General features: G+C 35.6%; 1 protein-coding gene across 5 annotated transcripts in view; it reads right to left on the reverse strand.

Annotated features, from left to right (window-relative positions):
• The window catches only part of LRBA (LPS responsive beige-like anchor protein), a 766,566-nt gene that overhangs the window by 460,203 nt on the left and 281,630 nt on the right, over positions 1-24,733 (reverse strand). For all 5 annotated transcript variants that reach the window (XM_010597205.3, XM_064267558.1, XM_064267557.1 and 2 more), the window contains one exon: positions 18,175-18,283. In XM_010597205.3, coding sequence (XP_010595507.2) covers positions 18,175-18,283 — 109 coding nt within the window. The remainder of the gene's footprint in view (positions 1-18,174; positions 18,284-24,733) is intronic.

The following is a 24,733-nucleotide window of genomic DNA, read 5'->3' on the forward strand; positions in this document are numbered from 1 at the left end:
TTTACTTGGATCCACAATCAACAGCCATGGAAGCAGCAATCAAGAAATCAAGACGCATTGCATTGCATAAATCTGCTGCAAAGGATCTCTTTAAAGTATTAAAAAGCAAAGATGTCACCTTGAAGAATAAGGTGCACCTGACCCAAGCCATGATGTTTTCAATTGCCTCAGATGCATGCAAAAGATGGACAATGAATAAGGAACACCAAAGAAGAATTGACACTTTTGAATTGTGTTGTTGGCAGAGAATAATGAATATACCATGGACTGCCAAAAGAACAAACAAATCTGTCTTGGAAGAAGTATAACTAGAACGCTCCTTAGAAGCAAGGATGGTGAGACTACGTCTCACATACTTTGGACATGTTGTCAGGAGAGATCAGTCCCTGGAGAAGGACATTCATGCCTGGTAAAGTAGAGGGTCATGGAAAAAGAGGAAGACCCTCAACGAGATGGACTGACGCAGTGACTGCAACAACGGACTCAAGCACAACTATTGTGAGTATGACGCAGGACCTGGCAGTGTTTTGTTCTGCAGTATAGGGTCACTATGAGTCAGAACCGACTCAACAGCACCTATCAGCAACAACAACATGGAAGCTGATAATAAACAACTACATTGCATGATAAAGTATGACTGTTTATAAAGGGAAACATTCTGCCAAAAACACATGAATCAAAAAACGAACCACTAATATTTCTGCAAGAAAAAAAAAGGGGGGGGGGGGCAGGTCTCAACTTTTAAAGATGTTTATGTCAATATTAATTATCTTTTGATTAAAAAAAAAAACTACCTTAATGTTACATGCTACATGTTTTTCAATGTCAGGTAAGTATGAAAGGCAAAGTGAAAAGCTTGGGAGAATAGAGTTTGCACTAAATGTTATGAGCTATTCTATTGTCTAACAACAATAATCAAGGAAGTTAGGGATAACCTTGATACCACACGTCTGTGAAAAGTTATCACCAATCCACTTAAAAATTTGATAGAATGTATTGAATTTTTTCCATTTAAAGGAGATCCAAGCATAGAAAATTAATGTATGTGAAATCCATTTTGTTAATCAAAAGATAAATTTAACTATGAAATTATACAACAAATAGTTAGAATTAGTTATAATAAAGAAGACGAATTTTGAAAATATAGCCTCCTTTGCTTCGTTTGGGATGTAAGTTGAAAATGAATATTCTGAGGCACTGAAACTGCTTTAAAATCTCTTCTCTCATTCCCATCAACATAACTGTGAGTTATTAATTATTATTAATACTATTACTATTAAAACAAAACATAAGACATTTTCATTCTCCCTTGAAAGTAGCATTATAATCAATCCAAGCTAGATTAAATAAATTAGTAAGAACCAATTCTGTCACATGAAAACTTTGAATACTGTTGTATAAAGCGTTTGTTCAAAGTATGCTGCATCAGACATCTAAAGTACAGAACTTCTTTTCCATTCATAACTTTTTTATACTTACAATGACAAAAGTCCATAAACATAATAGTAATTCTTTATACTAACCATACCATTTCAGTGAACCTATATTTTTTGATAATTCTTTTTTTTCCCATATGTTGTATTTGTTCAGATTATATTTACTGAAATATAATCTTACAGTACACTGATTCTAATAGCAAAAAATTTGGCTTCTATGTTGCATTTTTTCCTATTTATATACTTTTAGCTTATTTTGTAAAAGTTATATGACTATAATGGATGAGAACTTTTTAAAAAATCTGATATTTCGCAACAGACATTTTGAAAAGCACTGGTTTAAGTTATTATATTTTTAAATTATATTTTTAAGTGTTTTTACTCTTAACCATGTATTTTTTTATTTTTCATCAGTTATAAAGTCTTAGGTAAAAATAAGAAGTGAAAGCAGCAATAATTTTGAAACAAAGGACATTAACAACCAACTACTATCCCTGATGATGATGAGGTAAGAGAGCTCCTATTGTACACAGAGCCTCAAAAATTGTAAATGTGATAGCCTTCTTTCCAAACAAGAGTCCTGGTGGTACAGAGGTTAAGAGCTCAGCTGCTAACCAGAAGGTTGCCTATTTGAACCCACTAGCTGCTCTGTGGAAACCCTGGTGGCTAAGAGTTATGGCTGCTAACCAAAAGGTCGGCAGTTTGAATCCACCAGGCGCTCCTTGGAAACCCTACAGGGCAGTTCTACTCTGTCCCATAGGGTCACTATGAGTCAGAATCGGCTGGACAGCAATGGGTTTGTTTCTTTTTGTTTGTTTGTTTTTTTCTCTCTAAAACAAAACCCTTCTCCCTATACATTAAGGAACTTCTTAGGAAGTAGCTCTTTTAAAAAAATTATTAGTAAATTAAGTTCGTAGTTGTGGGTAATTTAAGAGTTTATGTGGCTGTTTCATGATAGTTGGAAGGTCTAAGAAGTGATAAGGGTAGCTAAAGATTATCTGTTACTTAACACAAAACAGTTAATGAGCAAAGCTAGCTCAGCTGCCTCTCCTCTCTGAAATGTGAATCACACTCAATTAAATTCTTTAGTTGTAGACAATGACTTGGTTAGCTAACATGTCTGACAATACTGTTGAAAATATTCCCCTACAAAACACCCAGAAATGCTGGATAAAATACAGTAAAACCTGTCTTAAATGCTGAAGTAGGCTTACAAGAAAGTAAACCCTCAGTGGCTAAAACCAAAGCAAGATCCAAAGTCAAAGAAGTGGGCATAAACAGACGTCACCTCTGCCTTGGATGAGAGTTTGAGAGGATGTTTGTAAGTCTGTGTGTAGCATATTGGGAGACGAGTTCTCATTTAGGAAACCAAAAGGCTTTAGTTTTAATTACCACATGGGAAAAGAACTGAAGGCTTTGGGCCAGTGCAAGGTAGGGAGTTGAAACCGTGACACCTTCCTAAGTCAAAAACTTTTTAAAAAATATATTCCCAGTAAAAAGAAAAAAAAACCATCAGCCCGCTAAGGGAGATAACAAGCTTATTATCTCTACCGTTTCTGAGTTGAGGAAACACGTTACCTGAGAATTCATAATCATGGGTCTACCCACACACTGGTTTGTGGTCCAACTTAAGAAATTAATGTCAAAGCAGTACTGGCTGTTATATGCCTGAGACATAAACAGAAGCAAATGTGAAACCTCTCTGGAGACACACACTTTCAGCTAAGACATGACCCATTTTCACTAATACAGCTATCCTGAAGATAAACCACAGCCACAAATCACAACCCGTTTTGAACTGATGTCCGAAGACAAAACACACAGCAGTAACAGATAACCCCCATAATATTCTATTATTAAAATACACTATAAAATCAGTATGCCTAAAATTATTAGATATGAAAGAATTATATACACAACAAAAACTAAGATCATATTTTTAAAATAAGAGAAAAAAATACTATTTTAGAATTGAAAAGCATGTTCACTGAAATTAAAAATTCAGTGGTGAATTAAACAGAGGATTTTGTGAACCAGAAGATAGATATGAGAAAATACAAAAGCTCTAAGATAGTTTACATTCTTTTTTTTTTTTTTTTTTAATGTTAAGTCTTTGAAATCTGGTGCATGTTTTACTCTTATATAGCACATCTCAATCTGGACTAGTCATGTGAGGCTAGCAGCTACCATACTACAGAGTATAGGTGTACATAATTAATATAAGCAACCAAAATGTCAAGGAGCTGACTCTATTGGTTTCAGGGCTACTACGTTTACTGTCGTGTGATTTGGGAGAGCCTCCAAGACTGTCTTCTCTTCCTAAGAAAGCCATCATTCTGTTTACTGAAATCAAGGAAAATCAAAAATTTCTTCTTAAACTTAAAAGCGTGATGTAATAAAGATAACATTAGCTCACATTTGTTGAGTGTTTACTATATGCCCAACACTGTTCTAAATGTTATTTGGATCTCATTTTTTTCTCACAATTCTATTCTAATCCTCATTTCATAAACAAAGAATTTGAAAACTGAGAGATTACTCAAAAGGTTAAAAAACTGGAAGGTATTAGAGTCAGTATCTAAACCTACACTGTTTGAATACAAAGAACAAGCACTTATCAGGATGCAATGCTCTGTAAGGTTTGTGAGAAACCCAGGAGGATATGAAATAGGGGTTAACTAAGTAAGTTTGGCACTCACAAAAGGAACCTGGACTGAAGACATAAATTTCAGAATTACCAGATGAAAGATAGCTTTTACCCAGCTTTTAAGAGTATGGAAATGGATCTGATTCCTTAGCAACGAAATGCAGACACAAAAGAGAAGAAGGGTTGGGATAAAGTCCCAAGGAACCTCAGCATTTAAAGGCCGTGTAGAGAACAGTTAGAAAGATAACTGAGGAGTGATTAGTAAAGAGAGAACAAGATTCTGATCAAAGGAGAGAACAGTCAATAGCATTAGATACTGAGGCAAGGTTTATTAAAATGAAGACAAAGGAGCAAGTCCTGGCTTCAGTTACACATTGAGGTAACTAGTAATCTCAAGGAGCCACGAGTTAAAGTGAAAGCTCAGGGAAATGAGACAAAATGTGTGAAAAATAATTAAGTTTGACTAAACCAGCGTGACAGAAAACTGGAGGCAAGGGACTGTGGATTCAAGAGATGGTTGTTTTGTTTTATGTTTTTTACAGATGGAAGATATGATAACATGTTCCTATGCAGACTTAAAAAAGGAAATGATTAATTCAGGAGAAAGAAGAGATAACTGAAGGAGTAAATTTCTTGAAAAGTAGAAATGAAGAAAGGCAAACAGAATGGTCAATGAAGAAGGCGGGGACACTCTAATAAGAGAGAAAAAGAAACAAACTTATAAACACTGATTAGTTTGATAATGGAAAGATTTTGTGTTTTAGCCTGATGAGTTCTACATTTGCAATAAATAAAAGGTGAGGGTTTCGGCTGACAAAATGGATAGAGTGGGGACATTTGGTTTTGAGGAGACAGGGGAAAAGTATGAATGAAATCACTTATTGGGGTATATGGGAAAGAAAGCTTTCCTGAAAAATATACCAGGATAACTGGGTACTACTGAATGTCTACTGAAGTTTAAGATCATGAATGGAAAGGTAAATGAATTAGTTCAATTGAGTGTGTGGGAAAGAACTCAACATTCCACTCTTAAGATGCCTAGGTCCTCTTCTCAAATTTCACACTTTTATCTGTGGCTCAAGCAGAGTGAAATGTCACTTCAACTACCATCTGCTAATAACATCCAAATATGACTCTCATATACAGATACATAAGGAGCCCTGGTGGCACAATGGTTAAGCACTTAGCTGCTAATTGAAAGGTTGGGGGTTCGAACCCACCAGCTGCTCCAAAGAAGAAAGACATGGCAGTCTGCTTCCATAAAGATTTACAGCCTTAGAAGCCCCATTGGGTAGTTCTACTCTGTCTTACAGGGTCGCTATGAGTTGGAATCGACTCAACAGCAGTAGGTCTGGGTTTATTTAGATAAAAAATTTTATCTGGGCATTAAACCTATATTTGCAAGTTGCTACCAGTATCAATAAATTTGCAGTATCCAATGATAATAATAAACTCAGATTCGAAGAATTTATGGACAATACATATGATAAAAAAAAAAAGCTACAGAAAAAGAATACAGTATAGCATTAGCACAGGAACAACAACAAAATGCATTTAAACCTAAAGACCTGTTAATACTAAGGAAAAGGCTGTGAATTTTTATAAAATATGAAACATAAAACAGGCAATACCATTCGTCATTAAATAAACAATCTAATCAATGCACTATTGAGGCTAAATTAATGCACAACGAATGACTCTTGCTAGGGTGTGTCTATCTTCAGTTCCCCAAGAATCTCATCCTCAACATGTTCCAAACCATACTTGTCATTTTTTCCTCCAACACTGTTCCTTCCCCTAATTTCTTAATCCAAAAAGATTATATAATATCTGGCACTTCAGGTAAAATAAACTCTTCGAAGGCTTTTGCAATACTAAATCACTTAGCTCCAAGTATTAAAAAAAAACCTTTTTTTAACTTCCATCTTCTCTTAGGTGCAACCTTTCATTCTCAAATTAAAATATTTCATCAACTGAATTTTATTCTATGGGTTAATACTCCGCTGAAAACAACGGACAATTAAAGATGATTAACAGTTAAAACCAACACATTTGTACTGTTATCGCTCCTCCACTGGACAACCTATCATCTTATTATGACAGCAAATTGCTTTTAAAAATTTAATATAACTTAAAAGAATAAAATAGCACAGTAACTTCAGAGAATTAGGCTAATAAGTACTTAAAATTCCCCAATCAACTACACACGATGCATCTTTTGGTCAATTCAGAATCTCAATACAGGACCCAGAATATTACCAGTTGATATTGTATAATTTTAAATAAATCCACAAATGAAGATTGTACTAGCACTTTTTATTGGCTGTTCATATATGAATCCGTTAATATTTTAAAGAATGACCACTCGAGACCTCTAAAAATAGCAAACAGTAGTAGACACTCATAATTTATTACAGGGAAAGGCATTACTTATGAAAAGTGCCTTCTGCAGTAATGGAGAACAAGGGGCATTGAATTACAGGCATGTTACCCTCTCAAGGCAGATATGTGCCTAGGTGATCTCAGTAAACACATTCTTAAAAAAAAAAAAAAGCATCCCTCAAATATAAATATCCTTGAGGAAAGTTTTTCGGATATTGTACTATAAAACAAAAGACTTAAGATTTCCTTGATGTAAAATTATTCTGTTATAACCACAAAATTCATTAAATCCCATGGTAATTAGCCCCACTTACAGTTTTGTGTTAACTGTTTATACCTACATTTACATGTCTGAAATTACATGTGATTAAAAATAACTTAATCTGACATTCTAAGAAAGAAAACTAAATCCCTTACAAAACACGAGAAGAAAGCCACTTAGGGTAATCACATATCTGATTCACACAGGATTCATATTTGGATTAAGATTTAAGATTAATATCTGAGATTCATATTTAGGATGGAGTAAGAAAGTGAACTATTCACAGTATATACTGCCAAACCTAGACTATAAAACAGCATCCTAGAAGAATTAAAACTCTATGGATGTCTTAGGTTTTACGCATGAGAAAACACAAATGAACAGTAAAGGCCAACAAATTTTTCAGCAGCTGGAAATGCTAAATTTAATTACTGAGGAGAAATCATGCAGAGACGCTGGCTGCTGAACACGATTTACAACAAATGCAGGAAGTCATATAAAAGTATCAATAAATTTGCAGTATCCAATGATAATAATAAACTCAGATTCGAAGAATTTATGGACAATACATATGATAAAAAAAAGCTACAGAGTAAGAATACAGTATAGCATTAGCACAGGAACAACAACAAAATGCATTTAAACCTAAAGACCTGTTAATACTAAGGAAAAGGCTGTGAATTTTTATAAAATATGAAACATAAAACAGGCAATACCATTTGTCATTAAATAAATAACCTAATCAATGCACTGTTGAGGCTAAATTAATGCACAATGAATGACTCTTGCTAGGTTGTGACTATCAGTTTCGAAGACTGGAAGAATTACAGAACCAAGGAGAAGAGGAAGCCGAGCATGGGCAAAAAAAAAAAAAAAAAGCATGGGGACAGAAAATGTAATTCAAGATGGGAACATTCGAATTTTCCTTATCTTCCCCAAATCAACTGTGGAATGTAATCTTTCCCTCTTTAGTCCCTAAGTTTTAGTTAGCATTTATTTTAGAAATCCACAGTTTTATGAGGAAAAAAAAAAGGTACGGTGTTAATAAAAGGGGGAAAAAAAATAGAACAACTGTTTTACTTTACTAATCACATTCTAAACTTGGAGAACACCCATGCATATTTTAAGTAGTTATAAACAAGGCATAACTTTGAATCCTGCTTTTTAAAAAGTAAAATAATTATCTATGTACTTTTAATGAATGCTCAATGTTCCATCAAGTGGCTCTGCCACTATTCATTTACTTATGCTTCTGTTGGACATTAAGACATTTTCAAATATTTTTCCTTTACTTATTAACTGACATTTTCAAGGATATGGTTGTTTTTCTTCTGAATTGTTTGCACAACAATTCTAATAAAAGTTATTAAATCAAAAAGAGGCTCTAACCATGGTTTCAGGGGACATCTAAGTCATTTGGTATAATAAAATCTATTAAGAAAACATTCTGCATCCCACTTTGAAGAGTGGCGTCTGGGGTCTTAAACGCTAGCAAGCAGCCATCTAAGATGCATCCATTGGTCTCAACCCACCTGGATCAAAGGAGAATGAAGAACACCAAGGACACAAGCTGATTACAAGCCCAAGAGACAGAAAGGGCCACATGGACCAGAGACTACATCATCCTGAGACCAGAAGAACTAGATGGTGCCTGGCTATAACCAATGACTGCCCTAACAGAGAACACAACAGAGGACCCCAGAGGGACCAGGAGAGCAGTGGGATGCAGACCCCAAATTCTCATAAGACCAGACTTAATGGTCTGACTGAGGCTAGAAGGACCCCAGTGGTCATGGCCCCCAGACCTTCTGTTGGCCCAGGACAGGAACCATTCCTGAAGCCAACTCTTCAGACATGGATTGGACTGGACAATGGGTTGGAGAGGGATGCTGGTGAGGAGTGAGCTTCTTGGATCAGGTGGACACTCGAGAGTATGTTGGCATCTCCTGCCTGGAGGGGAGATGAGAGGGCAGAGGGGGTTAGAAGCTGGCAAAAAGGACACAAAAAGAGAGAGTGGAGGGAGAAAGCGGGCTGTCTCATTAGGGGGAGAGTAATTGGGAGTGTGTTGCAAGGTGTATATGGGTTTTTGCGTGAGAGACTGACTTGATTTTTAAACTTTCACTTAAAGCACAATAAAAATTATTAAAAAGAGGCCCTATTCCAAAGACATTTTTCAAAGGAAATGTGCTCAAGTTCTGACGTTACCAGTAATGTGTCCATATGTTTCTACTACCTTGTAAGTAGCACCATGTATAAAAACAATTGTAATAATTTTGCCACTTTAATTTTCACATGACAAGTGGTATTTTTCTTTCCGCTTCCTACCTTTCCTAATTTATCTATTAGGATCTTGATACTTTCAAAATTTATATTTTTATATATTTTAAAGGTTAATACCTCATACTTGATCTAACCATTTTTCTGATTTCATTTTCAGTTTTTTTTTTTTGATGTACAAAATGACAGAAACGTCTACCATGTATGAATGTATGTCTTTGAAACTGCTTAGCATTTTAAAGTTCCAGAAAATTATTCTGTTCTAAGAAAATGAAAAATATGTTGTGTTCTCACACCTGACTCATAATATTATTTTATATTTAATTTTCATAAAGCTAGCCAAGCTTTACTGAATTTCTTTCGGAATAAAAAAAACACATTGCCGTTGAGTCAATTCTGACTCACAGCGACCCTGTAGGACAGGGTAGAACTGCCCCACAGAGTTTCCAAGGAGTGCCTGGTGGATTCAAACGGCCAACCTTTTGGTTAGCAGCCTGGTCTCTTAACCACTACACCACCAGGATTTCCTCTTTCAGCAGAATTATTTATTTCTTCAGATGAGTCTAGTAATCATTTCTCCGAGTTCTTTAAATGAATCCTACTGAGAATTTTACTATGATTGTAGATTAGAATGTTGTAGTTTATTAAAGATTTTTTAACCTATATAAAAGTCTGAAAATATAAGCTTAATATCCTATTAAGTCAATAGGAAATTCTTAATAATTTTCAAAGTTAGAGAATCCTGCAGACCATATTCTCTGTTCATAACGCAACAAATAGGAAACAAATGGCAAAATCTGAACAAATAATAAAGAACACAACCCTATGGAAATTAAGAAGCTATTGGCTCAAAAAAGACGCAATTTACAAAAAAGTAAAAAAGGAGAACGCCTTTGTTAAGGGAGAAACAAAGCTAAACAAAAAAACCAGGACTAACACCAATGCTATTCTCAGAAAAGTATGTATATCCTAATTTTTTATTTTTTAATTTTTATTGTGCTTAAGTGAAAGTTTACAAACCAAGTCAGTCTCTCATACAAAAATTTATATACACCTTGCTATATACTCCTAGTTGCTCTACGCCTAATGAGACAGCACACTCCTTCTCTCCACCCTCTATTTTCGTGTCCATTTAGCCACTTTCTGTCTCCCTGTGTGTTCTCATGTCCCCTCCAGACAGGAGCTGCCCACATAGTCTCATGTGTCTACTTGATCCAAGAAGCTCACTCCTCACCAGTGTCATTTTCTATCCTATACTCCAGTCCAATCCCTGTCTGAAGAGTAGGCCTTGGGAATGGTTCCTGTCTTGGGCTAACAGAAGGTCTGGGAATCATGACCTCGGGGGTTCTCCTAGTCTCAGTCAGACCATTAAGTCTGGTCTTTTTACGAGAATTTGAGGTCTGCATCCCATTGCTCTCCTATTCCCTAATTCTTTTCATTACTTAAAAGGAAGTTAAACTAAGCATTGAAATTAAAAAGAAAGAAGGAAAACATAAGAAAGAATGTAGGGGAAGGGAAATAATGCCATTATCAACAGATACAAATGAATTAGAAAACAGACTGTCAAGTCAATAAGTAAGTACAAGATAAAGCTCTATGGGAAATTTTTAAAAAACGATTCTATTAATTTATGCTGTTACCATATTACAACAAAAAGAAACTCAACATGTCTTATTTTTAAAGAAATCTTTTCAAAATAGCTAGGATTGGTTATGTTAAATACTAAAACCCCTCAATCTGGTAGTATTTGATAGTGCTTTTTTTAATGTAATATAAGAGAAGCTAAGAAAATTTAGAATACTACATTATATCCACGGGTTCCATAATAAAAACAATATGATCATCTCTATGGATGATGAAAAAACAGAAAATTGAATATAACCACCTATAGAAATACATCCACAAAATGCTATGTACAAAATTATTCACTATAGAAATTTTCATAATACTGTGAGATCAGAAACAACATAAACATCTAATAATGGAAATTTGGTATATTAATAATGATAAAGATATATGATACAAAATACAATGGATTACTAGAAAAGAATAAAAAGGATGAAGAAGCTCCGTATACGATGGTGATGTTAAAATCCAGTTTTAACTTAAAAAAGCAAGGTGCAAAATACTGTGTATATTAGTATCCATTTCTGTAAAAAGATACTTAAGGAAGGACTTATTTGTATATTCTGAATAAAATATCTCTGGGGGGAAAAAAGCCACAAAGAACTGATAACCCTGCGTCCCTTGGGGCAGGGGAATAAGGGAGACATTCTCCTGTAAACTCTTTTTAATGTTTAGCAATAGGAACATATTACCAATATTCAAAACGTATAAAATTTAAAATTAAAAAAAAAAAAACTCAGATGACTGCCTCTGATAGGATGTTCAAAAGTCACAAGCAACTATCACTTCTACCCTAACAATGACAGGATAGGCAAAGACCTAAATGAACTAAATTCAAGAAACTGACTCAACCAAAAAAACACTCATTGATGTCAAGTCGATTCCGATTCATACCAACCCTATAGGGCAAAGTAGAACTGTCCCATAGTGTTTTGAAGGAGTGGCTGCTGGATTCGAACTGCTGACCTTTTGGTAAGCAGCTGAGCTCTTAACCATTGCACCACCAGGACTCCAGAAAGTAACTAGGACATCCTAAAAGAGAACAGACCTCCTGCTGTTTCTATTCCCAAAAGAGCTACAACATGGAGAAACCTTGCAAACATGGTAAATCAGTTACAACATATTATATGATTCCCATGATTCCATTTATATGAAATTTCCTGAATAGGAAATGTAGAGAAAGCAGATCAGTGGTTGCCTAGGCAGCACCAGGTCTTGCAGAAAAAGAAGAGATTGTTAGACAGCCAAGGGTTTCTTTTTGGTGTGATGAAAATGTTCTAAAATTGATGGTACTGATGGGTTGCACAATTCTGTGAATGTACTAAAGACCACTGAAATTACACTTTTAGTATGTGAATTATGTATGTGTTATACTCTTCTTGCAACTTTATTGTAAGTTTTTGTTGCTTCACAATTTAAAAATAATTATAGAAGAATAACAGCTAAATGTACTGTGTGGTCCTTTATTGCTTCCTTGGCAGAGCAAACTAGCTACTAAAGACATTTCTGAACCAGTCGGAGAAAACAGATATGCACCAGGTATTGTTGTTGTTGTTGTTGTTAGTGGCCCTCCAGCCGGTTCCAATTCATAGCGACCCTGTTATAATAGAACAAACACTGCCTGGTCCTAAGCCATCCACAAAATCCTTACTATGTTTGAGGCCATTGTTGCAGCCACAGTGTCAATCCATCTCCTGTAGCATCTTCTTTTTTGCTGGCCCTCTGTTTTAACCAAGCATGCTATGTTTCTCCAGGGAATGGTATCGCCTAATAATATGTCCAAAGTAAGCAAGATGAACTCTCACTAGCCACACTTCCAAAGGACACTCTGTCTGTATTCTTCTGAGACAAATTTGTTCGTTCTTCTGGCACTCCATGGTACATTCAATATTCTTCACCAATACCACGATTCTAAAGTCTTTTCGATTTTTCTTCAGTAATACTTATTCCTTTCCCAGGTTTTGCATGCATATGAGGTGACTGAAAATACTATGGTTTGAGTCAGACACACCTTAGTCCTCAAGGAGACATCTTTACTTTTTAACAAAACTTTAAAGAGGTCTTTTGCACCAGATTTGCCCAATGCAATGCATCTTTTGATTACCTTACTGCTGCCTTCATGGGCGCTGATTATGGATCCAAGTAAAATGAAATCCTTGACAACTTCAATCTTTTCCCCAATTATCAAGATGTTGCTTATTGTTCCAGTTGTGAGGATTTTTGTTTTCTCTGTGTTAAAGTATAATCCATAGTGAAGGCTGTAGTCTTGATTTTATCAGCAAGTGTTTCAAGTCCTCTTCACTTTCAGCAAGCAAGGTTGTTCCATCTGCATACTGCAGGTTGTTCATGAGTCTTCCTCCAATACAGATGTCACCTTCTTCTTCATATAGTCCAGCTTCTTGGATTCTTCGTTTGGCATGCATATTAAGTAAGTACGGTGAAAGGTTACAACCATGATGCACACCTTTCCTGATTTTCAACCATGCAGTATCCCCTTGTTCTGTTTAAACAACTGCTTCTTGGTCTATGTACAGGTTCCTTATAAGCACAATTAAGTGTTCTGGAATTCCCATTCTTGACAATGTTATCCATATCTTATTATAATCCACATAGTTGAATGCCTTTGCATAGTCAGTAAAACACATGTAAACATCTTTCTGGTATTCTCTGCTTTTAGCCACGATCCATCGGACATCAGCAATGATATCCCCTGTTCCACAGCTTCTGAATCCAGCTTGAATTTCTGGCAATTTCCTGTCAATGTACTGCTGCAAAAGCTTATGAATGATCTTCACCAAAATTTTACTTGCATGGGATGTTAATGATACGTTCAATAATTTCTGCATTCTGTTGGATCACTTTTCTTTGGAATGGACACAAATATAGATCTCTTCTAATTGGTTGGCCAGGGGAGCTGTCTTCCAAATTTCTTGGCACAGATGAGTGAGCACTTCCAGCATTGCATCTGTTTGTTGAAACGTATTTCGTCAATTCCTGGAGCCCTGTTTGTTACCAATGCCTTCAATATTGCAATCAAGGCTTGAAATGTGTTTTCAGTTCTTTCAGCTTGAGAAATTCTGAGTGTGTTCTTGCCTTTTGGTATTCTAACTCCGGGTCTTTGCACATGTCATTGTAATACTTTGCCTTCTCAAGACGCACTTTCAAATCTTCTGTTTGGCTTTTTTTCTTCATCATTTCTTATATTTGCTTTAACTACTTGACTTTCAAAAGCAAGTTTCAGAGTCTCCTCTGACACCCATTTTGGTCTTTCTTTCCTCTTTAATCACCTCTTGCTTTCTTCATATATAATGTCCTTGATGTCATTCCACAACTCGTCTGGTCTTCAGCCATTAGTGCTCGATGCATCAAATCTATTCTTGAGATGGTCTCTAAATTCAGGTGGGGTATACTCAAGGTCGTACTTTAGCTCTCATGGACTTGTTTTAATTTTCTACAGCTTCAACTTGAACTTATATATGAGCAATTGATGGTGTGTTCCATAGGAGCCTCCTGGCCTTGTTCTGACTGAGCTTCTCCATCGTCTCTTTCACTGACATAGTTGATTTGACTCTTGTGTATTCCATCTGGCTACATCCATGCATTTAGTGACCATTTATGTCGTTGAAAAAATGGGATTTCCAAAGACTAAGTTGTTGGTCTTACAAAAATCCTATCCATGTCATCTTCCATATCTCTTCTATCACCGAGGCCATATTTTCCAATTATTGATCCTTCTCTTTGTTTCCAACTTTTGCATCCCAATCAACAATAATTATCTATCCATTTTGACTGCCTGTTTGATCAAACTCAAGCTGCAGTAGTTAGTAAAAATATTCCATTTCTTCATCCTTAGTATTTGTGCTTGGTGAGTAAATCTGAATAACACTAGTATTAACTGGCCATCCATTAGGCTTATGGATATTATCCTATCACTGACAGCATTTTACTTCTCCTGACACGTTCTTTTTCATGATGAATGCAACACCATTCCTCTTCAATTTTTCATTTTTTTGTAGAGTAGACCATATGATTATCTGATTCAAAATGGCCAATACCTGTCCATATTCAGCTTACTGATGCCTACGTTACCTGTCTTCAAGTGTTCCATTTCATTTTGACCACTTCAGTTTTCCTTGATTCATACTTTGTACACCCCACATTTCAATTATTAATGAATGTTTACAGCTGTTTCTTCTTTGTGAGTCATGCCATATCAGCAAATGAAGGTCCCAAAAGCTTGACTCCATCCACATCATAAAGGTTGACTCTACTTTGAGGAGGCAACACCTCCCCAGCTGTACTTTTGAGTGCCTTACCACCTGAGGCACTCATCTTCCAGGACTATGTTAGACAATGTTATGCTGCTATCCGTAAGGTTTTCATTGGTCATTTTTTAGAGAAGTAGATAACCAGTCTGTCTTAGTCTGGAAGCTCCACTGAAACCTGTCCACCATGGATGACCCTGCTGATATTTAAAATACCAGTGGAATAGCTTCCAGCATCACAGCAACAGTCAAGCCACCACAGTATGACAAACTGACAGATGAGTGGTGGCTCGAGGTATTATATTAAAAAATTTCTGTTAATTATTTTCACATATAACAATGATATTGTGACTATAGTTAAGAATCTCTGAAACTTGAAATATTCTCAAGTTTCAGAGATTCTTACTATTAAGTGGTCAACTGTCATGATATCTATAACCCAGTTTAAAACACATCAATAAAGAATAAAATTGTTAAATCTAGATGACAGGCATTTACACTATTTATTCTTTCCACTTTTCTGTAAGCTTTTAAATTTTCATTAAAAAAAGTCAATAAACAAAGCTCCAAAACATGTGACATTAACTTAATAAATGGGTGATGAACAAAAAGGAAAAAATAGGTCTATGAAATACAATAGAATCCCTTGAAGTAAGCCCTAAAAATATGAGACTATAATACACGATAAAGAATGTTTCATAAACCAAAGAGAAATATGGAGAGACTGGTTAAAGCGTTTACAGAAAATCTGATTACACCCTTATCTCATAGCATACAAAGAAAAATACCTCTAATATTTTAAATATTAAAATTATAATTAACTAAAGGCTAAAACCCATTTTTAAAAAATCTAGAAAAAAGGAGAATATTTAAAAGATTTTGAAATGGGAAAAAACTTGAAAGCAATGACAAAGGAAAAAGTTTAAACTGGATGATTTTTAAACAAATAAGTACATAATGAACATCATGAAAAAAAATTCTGGGGAATACATATTTAAGACTATAACAAGGGTTAATGTCTTTAATATACAAAGCTGTTTATCAATCAGAAAATAAATCAGTCACAGATTTGGTTTGTATAAACAAGAACATGAATAGACATTTAAAAAAATAAACCTCTCATAATCATAATAAAGCAGTCTTCAAGCTCACTAGTAAAAAAAAGTGTCGCAAATTTTAAAAATGAAAGAGCCCATACGGTTTTTACTTATCAAATTGAAAATTATTCAATTGTGGCAATAATGCAATGAGATTAAAAAAAAAAAACCTTTGCCATCAAATCATTTCTGACTCATAGCAGCCCTACAAGACAGGGTAGAACTGGCCCATAGGGTTTCTGAGGAGTGCCTGGTGGATTCAAACTGCTGACCTTTTGGTTAGCAGCCGTAGCTCTTAACCACTACTCCACCAGGGTTTCCAAACGAGATAAATATTCCTCAGAGGTTTATTTGCAAGACCAAAATACAGGCATACCTCATTCTACTGTGTTTCGCTTTATGGTGCTTCGCAGATATTGGCTTTTATCACACTGAAGGTTATGGCAACCCTGAGACAAACAAGTCTATCGGCACTATTTTTCCAATAGCATGTGCTCACTTCACACCTCTCACATTTTGGCAATTCTCGTAATGTTTCAAACTTTTCATTATTATTATATCTGTTACAGTGGCCTGTGATCAGTGATCTTTGAAAATGTTATTATTGTAATTGTTTTGGGGCACAATAAACAGCACCTATATAAGACAGCAAACTTAACGGATGAATGTTGTGAGTGTTTTCTGACTGATCCACAGACCAGCCATTCCCCCATCTCTCTCTCTTCAGCCCTCCCTATTCCCTGAGACACTACATTACTGAAATTAGGCCTATTGATAAGCCTACAATTGCCTCTAAGTGTTCAGGTAAAAGGAGGGGTCCCATGCTCTCACTTTAAATCAAAAGCTAGGCATGATTAAGCTTAGTGAGGACGGCATGTCGAAAGCTGAGACAGGCTGAAAGCTAGACCTCTTGTCCGAACACTTAGTCAAATTGTGAATGTAAAGGAAAAGTTCTTGAATGAAATTAAGAACTCCAGTGAATACACAAATGGTAAGAAAGTAAAACAGCCTTATTGCTGATACGGAGAAAGTTTTAGTGGTCATGATAGGAGATCAAACCAGCCACAACATTTCCTTAAGACAAAGCCTAATCCAGAGCAAGTTCCTAAATCAATTCTATGAAGGCTGAGAGAGGTAAGGAAGCTGCTGCAGAAGAAGAGTTTGAAACTAGTACAGGTTGGTTCATGGGTTTAAGGAAAGAAGCCGTCTCCACAACAAAAAAGTATGAGGTGAAGCAGTAAGTGCTGATGTAGGAGCTACAGCAAGTCCTCCAGAAGATCTAGCTGAGAGAATTGATGAAGGCAGCTGCGCTGCACAGCAGACCTTTCAGTGTAGACGGAACAGCCTTACAGTGGAAGAAGATGCCACCCAGCACTTTCACAGCTGGAGAGGAGAAGTCAATGCCTGGCTTCAGAGCTTCAGGAGACAGGCTGGCTTTCTTTTAGAGGCTAATGCAGCTGGTGACTTTAAGTTGAAGCCAATGTTCATTTACCATTCTGGAAATCCTAGGAAATTCAAATCCTGAAGAATTGTGCTAAACCTACTCTGCCTGTGGAGCCCTGGTGGCACAGTGTTTAAGAGCTTGGCTGCTAACCAAAAGGTTGGCAGTTTGAATCCACCAGCCACCCCTTGGAAACCCTATGGGACAGGATTGCTATGAGTAGGAATTAACTCAATGGAAATGAGTTTGGTTTTGGCTTTCGGTTTACTCTGCCTGTGCTCTATAAATGCAACAGCACAGTCTGTTTACAATACGGTTTACTAAATACTTTAATCCCACTGTTGAGACCTACCGCTCAGAAAAAAAGATTCCTTTCACAATGTTACTGCTTTTTGACAAAACTCTGGTCACCTAAGACCTCTGACAGAGATGTACAAGGAGATTAATATTTTCATGCTTGCTAATACACCATCCATTCTATAGTCCGTGGATCAAGGAATGATTTCGACTTTCAAGTCTTCTATTTAAGAAATACATTTCATAAGGCTATAGCTGCCATAGATAGTGACTTGAGACCATAGGGTTACAGAAACTTTTACTACCTTCCCAGAATATCTCACGACTCTCCCACAACTGAAATTTTTTAAATGATACAACATACTGCCATTTTACCTGGGCAGTTTCCCATTATTAACATTCAAAAATGGCAATTTCCTTACACCAACCATATGTTTAACCTACCTCAAATTCCGCATGTCTGTGAATATCCTCTGCTCTCTGTCTGCTCAGGATAAATTCAGCTTCATTTGCTACTCTTACAAGATGGTCCTTCATTGTTTGGCTAAGCAACCTATAAGAGATGAATATTGTCAAGTAAATATATGTAACACACACAACATATGTGATTATTAAATGCTCAGAAATTTTTTGTTTGTTTTGGGGGGAAGGAGGAAAAAGTGTGTACTCTCTCCTTATGAAATCATACCCAATGAATCACCATTATTTCACACTAAATAACTGAAGAATGTAAGAGTAAAAGGTTATACTTTCGGCAAGAGCAGATTAGCTTCTATGAGGCCAATCATCCCGTCAAAAGCGACAAAAATCTGCTGGATTAAATTTGTTTTTTAAAGGGATTAGGAGCTCCAAAAACAGCCAATAACATGAGGAAGTAAGCTCAACGAAGACATTCAGCATGACTTTTCCCACTCAGCATTTGCTATTCACAGGTGGGAAGGAACTAAAACGCTCAACAAAGCTTGCTGCAGTCTCAAAGAACTAGGAAGATTAGCACTGAGGCTCACAATCTGGTGAGCAGGATCCTGACAGATTACTCAGGCGTTTCTTTGGAAGAACCCAGGTATACCCTAGGAAACAAGAAATATAGACCAAGCTTCACAAACACTGAAACTGAGCCTCACTAACACTATGGAGCTTTGCACCTAGAAGAATGGGCGGCCAAAAAGTTAAGCAAAGCTTTCAGAATCTAACAGAGTGGGAAGGAAAAAAAACTAGAAACACCAACGTACGGAAGCCAAAAATCTCAGGTTTCTGAATGACCTCCAAAGGGTGAAAAGCTGGAAGTAGGCAAACTAGAAATAGGGAAAACTCACTAAAACTCAAAAAACCCAGCTTCGAATCAGTTGAACCCCTAAGTTAATCATCTCCTTCTAGACTAACACCATATCAGAAATATAAAGGAAATCCTCTCTAGAAGAAAATAGTAGAAAATTCCAGAGACTCAAATTGATCACCCTAAATTTCAAATACAATTACAAATACAATTTCCAACATTCAATTAACAATTAACAGGCATAACAAGAGACAATGAAAAATGCATAAAAACCAAATCGAAACAGACTCACAGAAAATCAAGATAGTGAAGTTTCAGGTCTGGACGTCAAAATAAATGTAGCTAATAAGTATAAGACAATAGATTGCGTGATAAAGAATTCCAGTAGAGAATGGAAACTATAAAACTACTGAACAACACAGAAAATAACATTAAGAATTAAAGTAATGGATTCACCAAGTGTGGTATATTTTGTTAACTTTATCTAAAGAATCTGGTCTTTGTCTTTAGTCCCTGGGAGATAACCTCTAAATCCTTAGATTTCCCTCAGTGATTGGAGTGTCTTTGTTTTCCCATATCACATCTGATAGGTTATGCTAATGAGGTGACTCTTGGGTGGGAAATAGCCAACCCAGAAAGACCTACTGTGTAATTTAAACCCAGCTATAAGGGTAATAATTCCATCAACCATGCTTACATAATGAAACCCCAATAAAATCTCTGGACACTGAAGCTCAGTAAGCTTCCTGGTTTGTGAAAGACAAAAGACAGAGATGCTCAGAAGAGTAGCATACCCCTTGAAACATGGAAACTCTGCGTTGGGGACTCTCTCAGACCTCACCTGATGTATTTCTTCATTTGTACCTTTATTGCTATAATAAAACTGTGATTTTAAGTATAGTACTTTCCTCAGTTCTATGTGTCATTCCATCAAATCATCAAACCAAGAGAAGGGTAAAAGGAACCCCCAAATTTGCAGTCAGTGGTCAGAAGTGAAGGGGATCCGGGACCTCTGAACTTACACCTAGCATCCTGAAGAGATAGTGGGAACTCTTAAATTTATAGCCAGCTGGTCAGAGGTGAGTGGGGACCTGGGGATTACATGTGGCTCCTAAAGTTCTGGTCAGACTCATAAGTCTGGAGGACTGTGCCCTTCATCTTGTGAGTTCTGAACTAGCTCTGGCAGTTAGGGTCATAGGAAGGAGTGCTGCATTTGCAGTTGGTGTCGGAGATGGGATTTAGAGTTAGGTGGCTTCAGATAAGGCAAACAGACAACTAAGCTGCATATTAGACAACTAACCTGGATATTAAACACAGGCAAAGATGAATTAACGAACTGGAAGACAGGTCAGTGAAAAATCATTAGACAGGAACATGGTAAGAAAAATGATGAAAATATGACAAACATGAGTGTATTTGAAGACATAATAAAGAAACTATAAAAATAATTTTTAAAAATAATGTTTAAAGAGATATTTTCCCAAAACTGAAAGAGGACATTGAAGTGCATGTTGGAGAATTCTACAAAGTCCAAGCAGGATAAAAGAAAACCGCACCAAGGCATATCATCGTATGGCTGTCAAAGAGAAAAATCTAAATAGTACCTGAGCCATAGGAAATGGAGCAGAATGGGAAAGGAGAAGGACAACTTCTTGCCTTTGAAAGAGCAACAATAAGAATGACAGCTGAATATTGAATACAAATTATGGAAGCCAGATAACAATACAATGACCTCTTTACGGTGCTAAACAAAAACAGCAGCTGAGAAGTCTATAGCCCCGAAAAAAACCTTACAATAATGAAATGAAAATAAAAATACCTTATGTCAAACAAAACTGAGAGAATTGGTCACTAGGAGGCCCACATTAAAAGGGGTAGTCCAAACAGAAGAAAAGTAATGTCAGGTTGATGGAAGACAAGGAAAGAAAAATAAAAAAATAATGAAAAAGTAAACACGTGGGTAAATCTAAAAGAGTACTGGATACCTACAACAATTATAATAATGTCTTCTAAAATTTACAAATATTGTAATCTAAAAATACGTAACAACAATACAATATTATAATCTTTATGTAACCACTCAAGGTGGTAAAGGAATATACTGAAATTCAACAAGAGAAAATGGAAAAAACAAAAAATATTTCAAAAGCAAAAAAGAAAAAAAAAGTGAAACACATAAGATGTGGGGCAAATAACAAAAGATTTTTTTGAGGATAACCTAAATATATCAGGATATAAAGTGAACAGATTTAATAATGCAATGACTGTCAAAATAGTTTTTTTAAGTGTGTGTTGCTTATACGTCACACAATTTCAATATAAGGTTACCCAAAGGTTGACAGTAAAATTTCAAAAACAATGAACAGAAAAAAACAGTAAAAGAAAGAAAGCTAATGTATCTTTATTAATATCAGACAAGACTGACTTCAAGGCAAGAAACAAAATCAGAGATAAAGTGATAAACACATCAAACGATAAAAGGAAAGGTGAACTGGAAAGATAAAAAATGAAAATCTATTAGAAACCCAGGAGGTGGGGATAATTGAACAGCCCACAATTACCTCCACCTCCTGGTTTTCACGTTCTTGTGTAATTCCCTCTCCTCGAATGTGGTTAGGAGCTGTAGCCTTTAACCAATAAAATATGAAAACAAAAGAAAAGGATATCATTTATGTGACTACACTGCATAAGACTGTTATTGACTCTCTTCCTTGGCAGCTTTGCCGAATAAACTAGCCATGTTATGAGCCGCCCTATGGAGAGATTCATCTGGCAAGGAACTAAGTGCAGCCTTCAGTTAACAGCAAATAAAGAACTAAGACTCTCAGTCCGGCAACCCAAAAGAAACTAATCCATCCAACAACCACGTAAACTTGGAAGCAAATCCTTCCTCAGTCAAAGTTCGGATGACAATGCAGCCCCCCAGCCAACACCTTAACTGCAGCCTTATAAGACACTCTAAAAAGGGGGGCCCAGCTAAGCCATGCCTGGACTCTTGGCCTACAGAAACTGTGAGATAATAAATGTATGTTGTTTTAAGCCACTAAGTTGTGGTAACATTGCAGCGCAGCAATATGTTACTAATACAACCCTCATCGCCACCACCATATTTGGAAATTAGGAAACAGACCTGTAAATAATCCATGGATCAGGGAAAACGCCACAAGAGAAACAGAAAATGATTTGCACTCAAAAATAAGGAAAGCTACCTGCCAAAACATGAAAAATTTATCGAAGCCTATGCTTAATGGGAAATTTTTAAAAGTCTGAAAATAAATTAAGCATACGACTTACAAAATCAAAAGAGGAGCAAATGAAACACATTGCAAGTAAAATAACAAAGATAACAGCAAAAAAATAATGAAATAGGAAATAAAAATATACTTTAGAAGATCAAGAAAGCTAAAGCGTGGTTCTTTGAAAAACCTAATAAAATTGACAAATCCCAGGCAAGAAAAGAGACTTAAAGAAAACATAACTTAGCAATATAAGAAACAGGAAAGAGGAATTAGCTAAAATGTCTAGAAACACCAAACAAATCATAAGATATTGTGGTCAAATTCATCAAATCTGAAATACTTTCAAAATTTAGAAAGAAATGGTAAATAAACATATAAAACTTATACAAGAAATATGAAATCTGAATAGTCCTATTCCTACAGTAAATTCTCCATATATTGAAAGAAAATAACAACATCAATCATCATAAATTCTTCCAAAAGACAGAAAAACAGGGAACACTGCTCAGCTCAATCTAAGAAGGGCAGCATAACCTTAATACCAAAACCAAAAGAAAGGAAAATTAGATGGAAAAGATCTAAACATAATACTAAAAAAAAAAAAAATTTTACTAGTAAGCCAAAAACCAAAAAAAAAAAGAAAACCCAGTGCCGTTGAGTCGATTCCGACTCATAGCGACCCTACAGGACAGAGTAGAACTGCCCCATAGAGTTTCCAAGGAGTGCCTGGCAGATTCAAACTGCCAACCCTTTGGTTAGCAGCCGTAGCACTTAACCACTACACCACCAGGGTTACCTAGTGAACCAAATCCAGTAATATATTTGTTGAATTTATTTCAAGTATAAAAGATTGATTTAATATTTGAAATGCAATATAATTTACTACATCAACAAATTCAAGAAGAAAAGTCCTAAGAAACCTTAATATGTAAAAAAAAAAAAAAAAACCTGACACAATTCATCACCTGATAAAATCTTAAGTACTAGGAACAGAAATGAATTTTCTTAAGGGATATCCAAATCAAACATAAGAAAACATCATACTTACTGGTAAAATGTGGAAAACTTTTTACAAAAATGTGCCAGGGATGCCCTCTACCTTGACACCTATTTAATACTGTACTAGTGATCCAAGGAAACCCTGGTGGCATAGTGGTTAAGTGCTACTGCTAATCAAAGGGTTGGCAGTTCAAATCTGCCAGGCACTCCTTGGAAACTCTATGGGGCAGTTCTACTCTGTCCTATAGGGTTGCTATGAGTCAGAATCGACTCAATGGCACTGGGTTCGGTTTATGTTTTTTGGTTTAGTGATCCAAAGTGCAATAAGGCAAGAAAAGAAAAAGAAATAAAAGATATACGAGTTTAAATGAATGGTGCTTTTATTCACAGATGGTATGAAAATCCAAAGGAAAACATATATAAATAATTGTATTTTAGAAGATCACTAGCTAGAAGGTAAATATACAAAAATCAACTAGATTCTAGTAAACATTTACAAAAATAATTTGAAGTACTATTTTGAAAAGCTTTAAAAACCATTAACATACATACAAATAACTAACGAAAATGTTAGAATTCTACATGTGAAAAACACAACAGCAAAGAAAAATTTGAGAAGACTTAAATGACTATACTCTGTTTATGCAAGTGAAAGGCTCAACATGTAAAGACATCAATTCTTCCCTAAGTGATCTTCAGATCAAATAAATCCCAATCAAAACCCCAGCAGGATTTTTAGTAGAATTTGGTAAGCTGACTCTAAAATTTATATGAAAATATAAAGAACAAAGAATATCTAAGACATTCTTGAAGAAGGAGGGTGAGGGAAAAGAATAATAGTAACAATTCAAATAATGAGAACTTGTAAAGATATAGTAATTAAGATAGTGTGGTACTGGAGCAAAGATAGTGACAAAATTACCTCTACAAGGAGTACGAGGAAGATGATCTTTTTAAATGCCTGCTCTCGTATTTATTACTTAGATATCCATATGGCCAGACTATACAAAAAAATCAATTTAAAATGGATTACAGAACAGACCTAAATGTGAAAAAATATAACAATAAAGCTTCTAGACGATTACGTAACAGAGTATCTTCCTGACTAAGGTAAAGGTAAAGATTTCTTAAACATAAAATACACATGCCATAAAGAAGAACAGTGACAAACTCAACTTCATTAAAATTGAGGACATCTTTTTACAAGGGTCAACATTAAGAGAATTAAAAGGCAAATTCTACACAGAGAAAAAAAAATATTTGGAATACTTAGAGCCAATCATGAACTTGTACCTTGAATATGTAAGACATTCCTACCAAAAACAAAAAGGCAATGATGACAATTTCCAAATAGGCAATTCACAAAAGAAGATGTCCAAATGAAGGATAAGTTTATGAAAAGGTGCTCAGCATTACAACTCATCAGGGAAATATGAATTAAAAACATGTGAGATCATTACACCCCACCAAAATGGCTGTATTTTTAAAA

This window comes from Loxodonta africana, chromosome 13 (assembly GCF_030014295.1).
Source record: "Loxodonta africana isolate mLoxAfr1 chromosome 13, mLoxAfr1.hap2, whole genome shotgun sequence".
Taxonomy (NCBI): Eukaryota; Metazoa; Chordata; class Mammalia; order Proboscidea; family Elephantidae; genus Loxodonta; species Loxodonta africana.